Source organism: Eurytemora carolleeae, unplaced genomic scaffold (genome assembly GCF_000591075.1).
Source record: "Eurytemora carolleeae unplaced genomic scaffold, Eaff_2.0 scaffold331, whole genome shotgun sequence".
Taxonomy (NCBI): Eukaryota; Metazoa; Arthropoda; class Copepoda; order Calanoida; family Temoridae; genus Eurytemora; species Eurytemora carolleeae.
The window spans coordinates 112,880-129,873 of NW_019396227.1; the positions used below are offsets into that span (position 1 = coordinate 112,880).

The 16,994-nt window shown below is 32.6% G+C and overlaps 1 protein-coding gene across 1 annotated transcript; it reads right to left on the reverse strand.

Moving 5' to 3' along the window:
• Positions 1–1,187: 1,187 nt before the first annotated feature.
• Positions 1,188–10,002, reverse strand: LOC111698729 (G-protein coupled receptor daf-37). Its single transcript, XM_023469143.1, has 4 exons — positions 9,938–10,002; positions 6,791–6,859; positions 3,416–3,472; positions 1,188–1,344 (listed from the first exon to the last, which is right to left on the reverse strand). The coding sequence occupies exons 1-4, from the start codon at positions 9,979–9,981 to the stop codon at positions 1,197–1,199; spliced, it is 318 nt and encodes a 105-aa protein (XP_023324911.1). The 5' UTR covers positions 9,982–10,002; the 3' UTR covers positions 1,188–1,196.
• Positions 10,003–16,994: the final 6,992 nt, after the last annotated feature.

Sequence of the window (16,994 nt, forward strand, 5' to 3'; positions counted from 1 at the left end):
TTACGTCAAAAAAAAAAAAAATTATCCCACATCATAACACAAGACTGTTGCATAAAAAGATAATATTTCAGCGAGGTTACAATGTTAAACTGCGGATTTATGCTGCCGAGACAATTGGAGGAAAATTTTGGGAATTAAACACTTTTCAAGATAGAGAAACTACGATATAATTGGAATGACGGTGGACTAAGCCAGTGGGGTCGGTCAAATAGGCCTAGGTTAGGTACTGTAAAGTCTGAACGCGCCATGGGAGTTATCTCAGTTAGCCCTCCGACGGGACCACGGCCCGCTTATATGTATGCTTCTATCTACCGATCTATACTATTCTGGGCTAGTGTACATGTAACTTTGTCGGTGGGCTACACAGCTGTTATATCTACGTGTACCCTAGATATTTTTAGGAAATTTCTAAATCCTGTGCATAGCAAATTTTAGGTTTTATTATAACAAATTTTTATTCTGGTTATTGTTCATTCTATAAAAATAATTTGTACTTTTAAAAAGTTTGAAGTGAAGTTCAGGGTCCAAATTAGAGAAGAACTTTGGTAGATAGTGGGCCCTGGAGTAAGCAGAAATTTTATACTGCAGCCAAAATCTTGTGAACATAGCATTTTCTTCAAAGAGTTGGTAGCATCAAAGGCGCCTTGTTTTAAGAATTCCAAAATGTGGTCTGCCGTTGTTGTACCTTAAGAATTGACCAAGATATTGAGAAATTTGTTTAAAATTCAAAATATTAAATATAAGTAAGGTTGTTTAAATCTTTAGTATCTCCAACGTTTTTATAATACAAAGAAGGAGGCTAAATCTTATCAAGTTTTAAAGACTTACAATGTTTTTCTTTACTCCTTTGACATCTATTAACTTTACGAAAACCAAAGACAAATTGTAAGTTCCAGGGTCCAAAGTCTAACGTACTGCATAACACCCCAGCGAAAAAATTACATCAAACCTTGACTATGATATATCCATTCTATTATATATCCATGGACGGGACTATGCCAAGAAAATTGACCCCTGTCGTATGTTAGTCTGGTTAGGGCGACGTACTGTACGATAGGATCGGGTCAGTACACGTTGTTATCTGGCAGGCCGGTAAAAACTGGGCAGGTCCTGTTCAAATTTAAATTTACTACGGCCCAGAGTGGAATGCCTTGGTTACTAAAAATGACATCTATGCACCCTTTAAAATCCTCCTGTCACCTGGGAATGTTGTAACAGATTGAGAAGATTATGGAGAACTTGATCAGACAACTTTTAACCATTTTCTTTTTGGCAAAGAACGGTTTTGTGATCGCGACATATCTCTCAACAGAGATAGACAGGGTGAGCAGTGCCGATCCAATCCTAAAAACAAACAAAATAATACTTTCTACAGTATTATTACAATATTACATACTCCATCTTCATTTTCCTTGTTGGATAATATTACATACTCCATCTTCATTTTCCTTGTTGGATAATATTACATACTCCATCTTCATTTTCCTTGTAGGATAATATTACATACTCCATCTTCATTTTCCTTGTAGGATAATATTACATACTCCATCTTCATTTTCCTTGTTGGATAATATTACATACTCCATCTTCATTTTCCTTGTAGGATAATATTACATACTCCATCTTCATTTTCCTTGTAGGATAATATTACATACNAATTTAGAAGATGGGCGCGAAGCGCCCTATAAGGCTAGTATTACATACTCCATCTTTATTTTCCTTGTAGGATAATATTACTGCATACAACATCTTCATTTTCCTTGTAGGATAATATTACATACAACATCTTCATTTTCCTTGTAGGATAATATTACATACTCCATATTCATTTTCCTTGTAGGATAATATTACATACAACATCTACATTTTCCTTGTAGGATAATATTACATACAACATCTTCATTTTCCTTGTTGGATAATATTACATACAACATTTTAATTTTCAAGTTGTTGATATTCAAATATTTCAAATGTTTAAATTATTTTCAAAATTCTGCAATTTCCTTGAAGCAAGTTTGTTCGCAAAAATGTTGAGCATTCTCTCGCTTAAAATTTAGGAAATGATTAAAAAGAAAATTTTCCAAAAATAAAATGGCCCCATTATATTGCAGGCATTCAGACTAAAACGAACTGTACGGAAGTATTTAGATCAATTTATCAACTATAAAAATCAACCAACTCAACTTAGAATCTGCTCAAAAACAAGCTAAGAACATTCCTTTGGGAAAATCACAAAAATTTCAATAGAATGGGATCTTTTTGTGGTGTACTGTACCGGTTGGCCTTACATAGTCTGTACTTGTAATGTACTTGTACAGCTTGCTCTAGCTAGTTCAAAGTCAGTACTGTACTTGTACAGCTTGCTCTAGCTAGTTAAAAGTCAGTACTGTACAATTGTAGAGCTTGCTCTAGCTAGTTCAAAGTCAAAACTGTACTTGTACATCTTGCTCTAGCTAGTTAAAAGTCAGTACGGTACATGTACAGCTTTCTCTAGCTAGTTAAAAGTCAGTACTGTACAATTGTACAGCTTGCTCTATGCTAGTTAAAAGTTAGTACTGTACTTGTACAGCTTGCTCTAGCTAGTTAAAAGTTAGTACTTTACAATTGTACAGCTTGGTCTAGCTAATTAAAAGTCAGTACGGTACTTGTACAGCTTGTTTTAGTTAGTTAAAAGTCAGTACGGTACTTGTACAGCTTGCTCTAGCTAGTTAAAAGTCAGTACTGTACTTGTACAGCTTGCTCTAGCTAGTTAAAAGTCAGTACTGTACTTGTACAGCTTGTTCTAGCTAATTAAAAGTCAGTACTGTACTTGTACAGCTTGTTCTAGCTAATTAAAAGTCAGTACTGTACTTGTACAGCTTGTTCTAGCTAATTAAAAGTCAGTACTGTACTTGTACAGCTTGTTCTAGCTAATTAAAAGTCAGTACTGTACTTGTACAGCGTGCTCCAGCTAGTTAAAAGTCAGTACAGTACTTGTGCAGCTTGCTCTAGATAGTTAAAAGTCAGTACTGTACTTGTACAGCTTGCTCCAGCTAGTTAAAAGTCAGTATGGTACTTGTACAGCTTGCTCTAGCTAGTTAAAAGTCAGTACTGTACTTGTACAGCTTGCTCTAGCTAGTTAAAAGTCAGTGCTGTACTTGTACAGCTTGCTCTAGCTAGTTAAAAGTCAGTACCGTACTTGTACAGCTTGCTCTAGCTAGTTAAAAGTCAGTACTGTAATTGTAATGAAAAGGAGCGTACAATAAAATTACACTCAACTAATCAATGAATTAAGCAATAAATTAATAAATTAATCGATCAATAATAAATCAATTCACCAATTAATCAATCTACTAATCAGTCAATCAGATATAGATCAATTCATTAATCAATCAGTCTACCAATCAGTCAACTAATCGAACTATGAATCCTGTACCTGCTAATGTGTGCCAGGGCATAGAAGATTGGTAGAAACCAGACATGATAGGTCTCCCTGGATAATATATATATAAAAATATTTATAATCAATTTATCATTCAATCAAAAAAACAGATTTATATCCACAGACACGGCGTTTCAGTGATATTTCTGGGGGGGGGGAAGGAAGTGAAAGTTNGGAGGGTTTAAGATAAAGAATTACGGATGGGGTATTGTATGCATGAGGGATTATATATATAAATTTATATACATAATACAAGTGTAGACACAAAATTCCTACTTTCATCTCTACGATTAATCTATTGTATATCGTGTAAATGTTAAATATGTGAAATTGTGACTGAATGTGATATTTTCGTTGATACTGCAGCAATGTATCTTTTTTAACCCAGTTCATTTTGTGAAAATGCGGAATTGTAATTTTGGAAAATCCGCAATTATGCTGCTGATAAATGTCAAACATAAAACATGAAATTGTCCAGCAATAACCTATCTAAATAAACATTAGAAAATGTTCTAGACTTATTTTGAGAAGATATATATTATATATATATACATATATGTATATTTATATATATATATATAATACATATATATTTCAAGAATGTCAAAATAATTTGTCTCCAAAAACAGGCTTAGATATATTTGTGACTTGCTTGTTACAAAACATGACTTAGGTATAGTTTGTCTCAGAGTTATGGCTTAGAAAGTGTCTTAGACATCATTTGGTCTAAAAAGTATGGCTGTGATGTAATTGCGACTTAGAACTGTGACAAACAATGTTTATTATACATAATTGAGCCCAAAAAATAATGTGACTTAGACATGATCGGGACTGTGAAGGTGTTTATTTTTAACTCAGAAAGTGTCGTAGTCAAACCTGTGACTTAGAAAGTGTCTTAGACACAAATTGGTCTGAAAGTAAGACTTTGAAAATATTATGACTTTGAACTGTGACTTAGAATAGGCCTTGAATATAATTAAGCCAGACACTCTGTGAATTAGACATAAGTGTGACTGAAACGGTTTTTCAGACCTTATAAAGACTTAGAATTGTGAGTTACAATGGGTCTTAAACACAAAGAAGCCTAAAAACATGACTTAGACTTAGTTTTGAGTTAGAATTGAGCCTTACAATATGTCTAAGACATAGTTGTTTTAGAATGTGTCTAATGCATACTTGTGACTTAGAGAGTGTCTTTATAGACATAATTGTGAGTTAGAGTGTCTTGGACATAATTGTGACTTAGATTGAGTCTTAGACATAAGCATGTCTTACCATGACTTAGACATGGGTTCGAGTTAGAATTGGGACTTAGAATGTGTCTTAAAGTGTGACTTAGAAAAGTGTCTTCTACATAATTATGTCTTATGAGTTTGTCTTTAAATGGGTCTTATTCATAATCGTGCATTGGAATAGTCTTTGACAAAGTTATGACTTCTGAGCTTCTGAGACATAATTTGGTCTCAAAAGTATGGTTTTATCTTAATTGTGGCTTAGAATGTGTCTTAGACATACGCATGTCTCCAAATTAAGAATTTTTCTTAGAATTGTGATTTAGCAAGCATGAAGTTCATTGTGACTTGGAATATGAGGCCGCCATCAATTCCCCCCCCCCCCTCCCCTAAACGTCCACCCCTTCATTCAAAATATGTTAAAGAAATACCAAAGGGTTTTATATTCCAAAATCAGTGACAGTTTTGATGCTTAAACATTTTCAAAAAGGACAGTTGAGTTGAAGTTAAGAGATTTCCAAGGGTTGGGTTATGCTAGGTTGCGCAAATATATATATATATATATATTTATATAGCCAAAGGGGAAAAAGTTAGTTAAGAAAACATTTTTTTCTACTCAGATCTTAATTTCTAACGAAAGCAATTTTCTATTTACATTTAATAACAGATTAGGAAAATCTTTTTTTTCTAACGCGGCATCCTTACCTTTCTTAAAATTTCTAAAAATATAACTTCTCCATAAGAAATTTAAATATTGTTGTGTTAGCACTTAAGACGAAGATAATGTGAGAGAGGGGGTGTTATGTATTAATTACAAGCTAACTGAATTACCAAAATCGAATTATCGTTTAATGGGGACCACTGCACGGCAGTTGACTTTGAATTTGAATATGGTTTATTTTCTCATTTCGATTCATCTTCAGAGCTTGAAACTGTAATATATATATGTAAATAGAAAATTGCTTTCGTTAGAAATTAAGATCTGAATAGAAAAAAATGTTTTGTTAACCTAACTTTTTCCCCTTTGGCTTCTCAACCCCACCCCATACAATGGGGTATCAGGGGGGGGAAGCAATTTTGAGTTTACACCATGCATAAGCCTCTTATTAGAGTCAAATAAGGCTCGGTCGCTTGAGTATTTTTGTTTGAGAGAAGTCTTTGAGTCCTTGTAATGTTGAAATCCGAAGCAAAACTGGTCATTTCCGTGAAAACACTTAATATGGGTATTTTAAACACGAATCAGAGACAAACCTATTACTTTGGCGTGCTGCCGACGCCCCAACATATTTTGATAATGGTTTTTATAATCCATCAATATATCCAGATTATCCTGAATCCGTAGTAAATTTGTGTAAAAAAGTATATGTATTTTCCCCAAAATAGTTCGCTTTAACAAAGACGACATTTTTAATATATTGCGGATTTACAGGATCCATTCAAGGATAAGTATATGAACGGAAAAAGTAATTATAAATTAAAATCATTAAAAATCAATGCTAGCTACAATTCATACAATGTTTGTAAATGAAAAGATTATCGGAATATATTCATTTTGTCCATTCTCACCATGAAACACAAGACAAATGCATTTTAAGAGGAGTATAGTAACAAAAACCAGCCCCCCCTGACCCCCTATAATACCCTAAAAATAGGTTTAGTATAGGTTTACTAAATATCTGTGGGTTTAGTAGAGGTCTCTTATCTGTAGTTTTAGTGTACTAAATATCTGTAGTTTTAGTGTACTAAATATCTCTAGGTTAAGTATACTACTTACTTACTTACTAAATATATCTGTAGGTTTAGTATACTAAATATCTGTAGGTTTAGTATACTAAATATCTGTAGGTTTAGTATAATAAATATCTCTAGGTTTAGTAGAGGTTTACTAAATATCTGTAGGTTAAGTATAGGTTTACTAAATATCAATAGGCTCACTTTAGGTTTACTAAATATCTGTATGTTTAGTATAGGTTTTCTAAATATCTGTGGGTTTAGTATAGGTTTACTAAATATCTGTAGGTTTAGTATAGGTTTACTAAATATCTGTAGGTTTAGTAGAAGTTTACTAAATATCTGTAGGTTAAGTATAGGTTTACTAAATACCAATAGGCTCATTATAGGTTTAGTAGAGGTTTACCTGTAGGTTTCTGAAAGATTTGGAAGACCAAACACCACAGTAGAACTTATCAGATAAGCGATATCGTAACTAAGAATATTTTTCAAAAAATATTTAGGATGTTAGCCCCACATGGTGGACTATAGGGTCAATTTGAATTCGAACCGGACCGACCACTTGAACTGGTCTTAGTGACGCACGGCAAGTACTGCCTGACCCTATCCTACGTTGGCGCGGCCAGACTTTTTACAGTACCCGGCCTATCATTCATATGATGGCTATTTTACCTTACTAACCCTACCCTCGCGAGCTTAGATTAGTTAGCCCAACTTGCTATATAAAAACTTTTTATAATTTCTTCTGGATTCAAGAGAAAAGTTGTTAATGCATTTAATCAGTCTTGTGTATAACAGAAATGTTTTAGAACATTTTCTTCAAAAATTAAATAATTTTGATCAAATTTTACATTAATCTCACAAGAATGAGATTATATACTCACACACCGCGGTAAACCCCACTTTTCGGCCGGAATACCGCAGATAACTTAGTATGCACCAAAAGCTTAGTTTAGGGTGTATTTTGTGTACTGTCCTTTTTTGCCGTCCATAATCTGTATGTATCCTGCACTGTATAACTTGCCTCAGCTATTTTAAAGCTGGTACGGTATTTCAAACGAACCGAATATATATATCACATAAATTCAGACTGCTTATTAAAAGTCTTATCAATTTTTAAGACAGGGTTGAGTTTGAAGTGTCGCAACGCCTTGGGCTTCGATTTTACCTCTCTAGCTCTTTTATGCTTTTCTGTAGCCCTTTAGCACAATAAAGCCCTTGTGGTTAGCGGTTTTAAAAAAGTAATTGGAAAAATTCTCATCGATTTTTGCCTGAGAGCTTGAGACCTTTAAGTCACATTAAATATTACAGTAATGAGTGTGTGGAATCAAGAAATCACAAAGGCACCATCCATCAAAGGCACCAAAATCTTTCCCCCCAGGCGGGGGGGGGGGGGGGGGGGGGCAGAATATCGTCAACACTGAAAACTCTGGTTTATATGAAGTACCGGCTTGACTTATAAGCAAGTGCAAGTTGTGTACAGTATACAATACATCCACCATATGAACAGTATACAACGGTACTGTACAACGGTACTGTACAACGGTACTGTACAACAAATTAATCATCCCCTTCTGCTTTGCACTGATATCAATGTGTAAACAGGACATTAAAGTAGTATGCATCATTGACAAAAAAATTTAACCTGCCGGTTTGTAACAACAAATAAAACGTAAACTTTTTTTTTTTATAATATGTGGTTGTGCAAAGGTTACCTGTTGTTGCAAATTAATATTTTATGATATCTAGGAGAATAGCAAAATAAAAGAAAATAAAATAAAATTATTTTGCTGGTTTTAAATAATGCAGGACAATAAATTTCAAACTGTCAGACAAACATATTTATAATATAAATATTGCAAACGTTAAATTACAAGGCAATGCAAGGAAACAGTTCAGGCTGTTTCACAAAAAATGCCAGGATTGGGGGAATTTTGTGATTGTTATTTCAAGCCTTGTAAAATAAATTCTTTCAAAGATAATCTTCAAGTCCTCAAGCAAGTGAAGAACACCATGTATTTTAAGAAATATAAATCCCCTTGACAAAACTGACAAAAGTAAATCCTCTCAAAATCCTGATAACAATTGTTTTCTAACTTTTTCTTGGTTATGCCTGATTTACAAACATACCTTTGAAACCTTAATCCGATCAAAAATAGGAAGATACAGTAGTTTTTCTAACTTGTAAAAAGTTTATTTCTGTTAATTTCTCCATTCCTTCTTATGAGCAAGATACGCAAGTCTCTTTCCCAGAGAAACCGCAATCAAAAATAAACAGTTTTAAGAAACTTAAACTTGAATATCTAATTGTTACTTGATTATTACAAAGTTTTCAAGGAAACCGTTGTGAATCGGGCATTGCCATCTTATTCTTTGCATACACACAGTTCCGCGAAATCAACGGTGAGACGAAGCCAGCACAGTATAGGGTCGGGCCAGGCCGGTATTTGCTGCACGTCACTGAGGCCGGTACAACGGGTCGGTTAGGTTCGAATTCAAATTGACCGTATTCCACTGTGTGCACTGTGTACATCTAAGTGTATGAAGGGAAGAATAAGTTTTGGAAGGAAATGTTGGCATCATCGCTAGCCTTTTATCAAGTTACACGAACACATGATTAAAACCTAAGGACTAGCATTTTGTTCTTAATGATATACTACAGGGTGTCCCAAAAAACATGGGAATTCAGTGACGAATTGTATATCGTCCTTGTTATGAATTAGCATTGTGTTACCTAATTTCAAAAGCCATATTATTATTGTATCTGCTATAGTTTATTTTATGAAAAGGGTAAAAGACTGTAAGATGTGTCTATAATGTCTCCACAAGATGAACAGTGAAGACGGACAAGTTTACTCTGTTCGTATACTGCAATTTTCTTGTTTTACTAAGTACACCCGTATGCAGTCAAAACATAAACAAACAAAATGTGAACATAGCAGACGAAACTCTTACAGATTACAGCTTTCTTAGTTGGTATCACTTTACTAAATCAAAGAATTATTTAAAAAGACGATATCGAATTCGTCACTGAATTCCCATGTTTTTTGGGACACCCTGTATTTATCATCAAAAATAATAATGTAAATAAACCGTTTCCTACAGGTTTTTCAATAAAAAGAGAATATAAGGGAAGTTAATCATTTTATTAGAAAAGGCTTTTCAGGGTAATGTTGTGAATCAGACGTGCTTGGAACCCCCTTAATGGAACTTTACTTCTAATTATGGCTCTTTTGAAGTTTAAAGAGTCTGTAAGCGTAATGTCAAGTAACGCTCTGATCAAAGATGGCAATGTCTGATTCAGATATGAATGTTTATAATAAACACGTGACTTGCGGATTTTACTGCAGAAAAACATGAAGAAATTATCTGAACCAATCAGTTTTTAAAGAAGTGACAATATTTTCCTTATTTTTAATCAGATCTACAACTGTGAATACGGAATTGACATCTTCGCATGGAGGGTCACTTTTAACTACGCTTACAGTTACGTTACAGGTTTCAGTTTTGATTGTAAATTGCTGATGGAGCTTTATAGCTGTCAAATACTCACCCAGCAAGAATAAGAAGAAGTTGGTTAAAGCTTGATCTTCTCATTTCTGGTCTCACCAGAACCAGACAACTTCATAAACATTATCATCATCATTATCATTATCATTATTATTATTATTATCATTATCATTATTATTATTATTATTATTATCATTATCATTATCATTAGCATTATCATTATCATAATCATTATCAATATCATTATCATTATCATTAGCTTTATCATTATCTTTATCATCATTATCATTATTATTATTATTATCATTATTATTATTATTATCATTATTATTACTATTATTATCATCATTATTATTATTATCATTATCATTATTATTGTTATTATCATTATCATTATCATTATCATTATCATTATCATTAGCATTATCATTATCTTTATCATCATTATCATTATTATTATTATTATTATTATACCTACTAGGCCCACACATCCTATAATAGTTAATAGAACTCCTTCAAGCCAAAACTTGTAAACAACTTCCCAGGATTCAACATGAATCTTAGAACCCTAAACAAGTTTAGTTTACTTGTAGATATCCAATTCCTAACAGTACCCCGCAAGAAGACGACTTTTAGATTCAATATATGAATTAAAATAATCCAATATGCAAGGAATACGGTAATTGTGCAATGTAAACAGACCCATTTCACTTAATTTGTAATTTAATAAGTGGCTAGTAAACTATTTGCTTTGTAACAACATCAAATACACTTAAGTATTGCTATAAAGTCGTCTTCCTATTTCAGAGTTTTCTGGTTATCACTGTATGAGCGATGAGTTTATCATATAAATTATTATTGTGGGGGGAGTGTTCATGGAAATTTTATCCTTTTTTTGGATTTTCCACACAATTTAAGGTCATTTGTCAAATTCAAAAATGCTAAAGAAAGTTATTATTTTTTTTTTCGGATTTAGTGCAAAAACATAAATAAAATTGGAGATAAGATTTTAATCCTGCGCTGCATTTTTATTCAATGTCATTTTGCTATTCTCTTAAATTACGCAGCAGACTGATTTTTTAATTGATTACGCAGCAGACTGATTTTTTAATTAATTATTCAAATTTATCTTCAATCAAATGATTTTTCTTCAAAATGTGAAGATTTTTTCTAAAATTACTAAAATTCAATTTTTAACGATGATTAAAAATTCTTAACTTTTTCTTGGTAAGCAACATAAAAATACCCTAGTTTTCAGAAAAATATGTGATTAAAAGATAAAAGAAAAAGCACTGATTAAATGATTAATGTTAATAAATAACGAATTTCAATTGTGATTTTCAATGGAGTCTTATACATATGAAAAAAAATAAAAAAAACTGAAAATGGGACTAAGATAGAATTAAAAAAGAAAATCTTAGAGTAACTAATTTAAGATTTATTTTTATAGGAGTTTTCTTAGTTTTTTTCTATACAGCTAATTCGGAAATATGTACTTAATTCTCTCCTAAAGGGAGTGGGAAGTTTATTTCAAGTAAACCACTCTATAAGTAGCATTTCCGTTAAACAAAGATACCCTATAAAATCGTTTATCTCCAATTGTAGTTTATCTTTGAATGTAACTTGCGGAATTCTTACTAGAAAAACTAAATAAAGAAAATAGTATGAATATAATAAATATCGTAATAACCTTAATTCATGTGTCTTGTATTTGTATTTACAAATTAATTAATTTCTGACCAGACCTATCGGTCCATACTATTAACATGTACTATTAAACGCAAAATATTGATTAGTTGGATATGAACCTTTTCTTTATTACGTTTAGACGTATTTAGTTCTCGTGAAGAGAGTATAGAGTTCAAGATCGAGTTGTATCTGGATTGATACAGACTTAAGAATACAGAGAGAGTTGTATCTGGATTGATACAGACTAAAGTATTAGTTCTCGTGTAAAGAGTATAGAGTTTGAGAGGGAGTTGTATCTGGATTGATACAGACTTAAGAATACAGAGAGAGTTGTATCTGGATTGATACAGATTTAAGAATACAGCGAGAGTTGTATCTGGATTGATACAGACTAAAGTATTAATGGAGTAAGGCATTTGTTACATGAATTAAACACTTTCCTTTTGAAAGTGGGTCACTTGAAATTACAACGAAAATTACTTTAATTCTTTTAAATTTTTATTTACTTTATAGTGGTAATTTAGGATGAGTTACTAGGTACGTCGCAAAGGTGTTCATGTTCAAGCTATTCCGCATGAAATTAACTTTTTCCATATGTTTAAATTTTAGTTAATTTTGAGTTCAAGATATATTTAGAACATAAAGCCCAAAAAAGCATTTTAGAGCTTAATATAACGCGGGTAAAAATGGGTTAAAAATTAAAGCTTAATGACCCATGACCCCCTAATCTACGGGGAAATGAATTCTTTCATAAAACAAAATCATGATAATTTTATTTTTATTATCAAACCGCTTGGGAACCTAGCTTTGCATAAAAAATTAAAAATCAATCTATCAAACTTAGATTTTAAATCCAATCTAAGAACATTCTCTTGGTTCTATTTATATACACAATTAGTTCTTGGATTAGAGGGTTTCGGAGCTATAATCATCAGATAGAGATTATATCATTTTAATTATAGATTATCATGTTTCTGTTTTGTGTTTTGTTTACATATTATACCAGGAAATAATATTTCCAAGAAAATATTTAATATTTCATTATCATTTATTAATCCTAGATAGAAATTTGATAAGCTTTATTTTAAGAGCACAAAAAAATAGTTAATAATAATAGATACGAATTTTGCATTAGACATCAAGCGGCCTGACTAACGTCCTCCAAAGTACGTGAACAACATCGACACGACCACTGTTTATACATTATTATAGATAGAACGGGCTCAGTACAGAAGAATCTCTGTATTTGTACAGTCTAGGAGGGTACATTTGTTTATGTTAATTGTTTACTTTCACTGGAAGTGAAATTTTCATGCAAAGAATATAATCAGGCCCGTAGCCAGGGGGGGGTGCAAGGGTGCAGGTGCACCCCCCTTTCTTCTGAAAGGGGGCTTTGACGAATTTGCCCCCCCCCCCCCCAGTCCCATATAAAAGAAATTGTTTCTCATAATTTTCTAAAATCTAGTTACCAATAATATAGCTCAAGCAAGAGTTGATTCCCTTCTCAAACCAAATTATAATCTTATTGTGTGTTACTCATGATAATAGCCATTTTTGGGAGTTTCAAAAACATTATTTTAAGCGAGGATATTTGTCATTTTTAGTCAAAGTAGAAGGGTTTTTTGAGTACTCAAAAATTCACTAAGAATGTCTCAATGTCTCAATGTCAATAAATAAACTCTTTTAAACAAAAAATTAGAAATTTTATTTTTTATTCATCTTCATAATATCATGATGAGGCCGAGGGACAAGAAGCCTTGATTTTAAATAATGAATTTTTTCCCTAAAGTACCATTCATTTATTTTTTATGTATATTGTATATGTAAACTGAAAAGTTTCAGACACTAAAATGTAACCCTTATAAAAACTTAAATACACTTGTTAAAAAGGTTAGTCTTTATAGCGTACATTGACAATGTAATGAAGAAAACCATATACCACCGTAAAAACAAACCCAAGCTTTTTAAAAAAAAAAAAAAAAAATCACCGGCGGTGCGCTTCTTTGCACCCCCCCTTGAAAAATCCTGGTTACGGGCCTGAATATAATTTGATTAAAGTTTATAAAAAACTTCTCCTAGCTTAATTACAATTGATGACATTGTTCTGCACTTTCCTTGACTGTAGTGGTGTGTGTTTGTCTGTGCCAAAAGAGTGTGCGTCTCTAATAAGGAATCCGTCTGCAAAGCAGTGCCACTGGCTTTCTCTTGTTCCCTGACACCGTCCCGTTTTTCGTGGTATAATCTGTCTGTGTACTGTACAGCACGCTCTAGCTGGTTAGGTGTCGGACCGGTTCTTGAAATAAACCAGACTTCACAGTGAATATGTCGTCTTCTTATTCCGGATTGTTTTGGTTCGACTATTTATTTCTTTTATTATGTTTTGTAAATATTTCTATAGATTTGTGTGGATATCTGGAATAGCACCACAATCAGGGATTTAATTAACTATTGTTTGAGGTTTATTTCTTATTAGAAATATACAATACATGTAAATATATATATACATATTGTCTACATTTCAACTGTACAAATGTACAATTGTACAACTGTAAAAAAATACAACTGTGCAACTGTACAAATGTAAAATTGTACAACTGTAAAAAAATATAACTCTGCAATTGTACAAATGTAAAATTGTACAACTACACAACTTTGCAACTATGCAACTCTTCAACTGTACAACTGCAAACTGTACAATGTACATCTAAAACTGGAAAACTGCACAACTATACAAATGGATCACTGTAAACTTTGCAACTGTATAGATGCAAAATTGTACAACTGTACAATTGTGCACGTGTACAAGTGTAAAACTGTACAACTTTACAACTGTACAGTTTAAAACTTTACAATTGTACAATTGTAAAATAGTAAAATCGTAAAGCTGTACAAATGTTTAACTGCACAAGTGTACAAGTGTACAAGTGTAAAACTGTACAACTGTATAACTGCACAGTTGTAAAACTTTACAACTGTAGAATAGTAAAATTGTAAAGCTGTACAAATGTACAAGTAGAAATTTGTACAAATTTACAATGTACAACTGTATACGACTATAAATCTTTGCAACAGTACAACTGATTACAAGAACTGTGCAGCTGTACAAATGACAACGTCTGAACAACTGTAAAACTGTACAACTGTACAAATGACGACAACAACTATACATGTACTATAGAACTTACCTGATCCAATGTAAGATTAGGTCTCAGGCTTCTCTCAACTTTTAGAAATATTGCGCTAACATTCAATTCTTCCACATTTTCAACCATCTTTAAAACATGTTGTTAACACTTTTACTTATATAAAGATATAACACTTAAGATACCCCTTTACATATTGATAAAACAAGATAACCTTTTTATATTGATAACACAAGAAAACCCTTAAATACATTGATAACACAAGATAACTTTTATAAAGTGATAACACAATATAACCTTTACATATTGATAACACAAAATAACCTAATCATACAGTGGTAAGCAATTATAATAATACAATGAAGACGACTTTTTTATTTGAATTCTAATGTTAACAAACTTTTTACGAATAACAAATTTACAAATAAACAAAGAGAAGCTTTTTTTAATTGACAGCTTCTCTTGGCTTCTTTGTTTATGTGTATCCGTGCTGTTTAACAGCTTGATATAAATCAAAATTGAAATCGAAAGTCGTCTTCATTGTATTGATAAATCGCCAACCACTATATATATATATATCTTAGAAAGACTTATATTTGTTAAACGTTGAACTAAATCTGTGAGTAATACTCCTATTGTTTATAATTTCTATTAAAATATTTTTTACTTCAATATTTGATAAGAAAATGTGTTGAATTACTTCGTTGAAATTGTCTTTTATCAGCACTTTTATAAAATCCAATTTTGCCCTTACTCGATGTATGTCTACAGTTTGTTGTGAAATACAAATAAACCCTCCCTTCCCCTTAGTTTTTCACACATTGGAGGAGATCTAGATCTACTCTGAGATATACCAGGATACAGTGTTACTGTATTAAGATCTAGTTCTACCCTGAGATATACCAGGATACAGTGTTACTGTATCAAGATCTAGTTCTACTCTGAGATATACTGGATACAGTGTTACTGTATCAAGATCTAGTTCTACTCTGAGATATACCAGGATACAGTGTTACTGTATCAAGATCTATAGTTCTACTCTGAGATATACCAGGATACAGTGTTACTGTATCAAGATCTATAGTTCTACTCTGAGATATACCAGGATACAGTGTTATTGTATCAAGATCTAGTTCTACCCTGAGATATACCAGGATACAGTGTTACTGTATCAAGATCTAGTTCTACTCTGAGATATACCGGGATACCTGAACCTAACCTTCCCGAGTCTATAGCTCGGTCTCCCAACAGCCAAATACAAGTCCGGAGAACCAAGAGAGAGACTCTGAGAGAGAAAAACTGTAAGAGGGTCTGAACAAATAGTACAGAGGGTTCATATAAACTGTGAGAGGGTCTGAAAAAATAGTACAGAGGGTCCCTGTAAACTGTGAGAGGGATAGAACAAATAGTACAGAGGGTCCCTATAAACTGTGACAGGGATAGAACAAATAGTACAGAGGGTCCCTATAAACCGTGAGAGGGATAGAACAAATAGTACAGAGGGTCCCTGTAAACTGTGAGAGGGATAGAACAAATACTACAGAGGGTCCTTATAAACTGTGAGAGGGATAGAACAAATAGTACAGAGGGTCCTTATAAACTGTGAGAGGGATAGAACAAATAGTAAAGAGGGTCCATATAAACTGTAAGAGGGTCTGAACAAATAGTACAGAGGGTCCCTATAAACTGTGAGAGAGATAGAACAAATAGTTCAGAGGGTCCTTATAAACTGTAAGCGGGTCTAAACAAATAGTACTGTAGTAAACTGTGAGAGAGATAGAACAAATCGGGTTAAGTAAATTGTGTCTGTTCATACCAAACAATTGTTTGATGTTGATTTGACAATCTAAAATAAAAACTTACCTGGTGGATACTGAGATTAATGCTTGATCCTCTCTTTTTCTTAATATCGAGACTTACCTAATCTTGTGCTTGTATCCGAAAAATTGTATAAAATTCAACCGATCAGAGTCGCGTATATGAAGCCTATAAATTTGAAAATTTGCGCGCAATTTAAGATTTATATACAGAAACAATTTTAAAAACCGGTTTCTGATTTTTCTCTTCTTTATCCAAGACAGAACGGTTTAGAAGAAAATCAAAAGTGTGTCCAGTGGATACTTAGATTAAGTAATCGGGATTAAGGATATCTCATTCTAAAGTTTTCAGCTCTGGTTGTTTTCTTATCCCATAATTTTATGGTCCTCACTGTACCTTGAAAGTGTTACCTAGAGACTAAATTTCAAAAATCATAAAAAAACATATTTT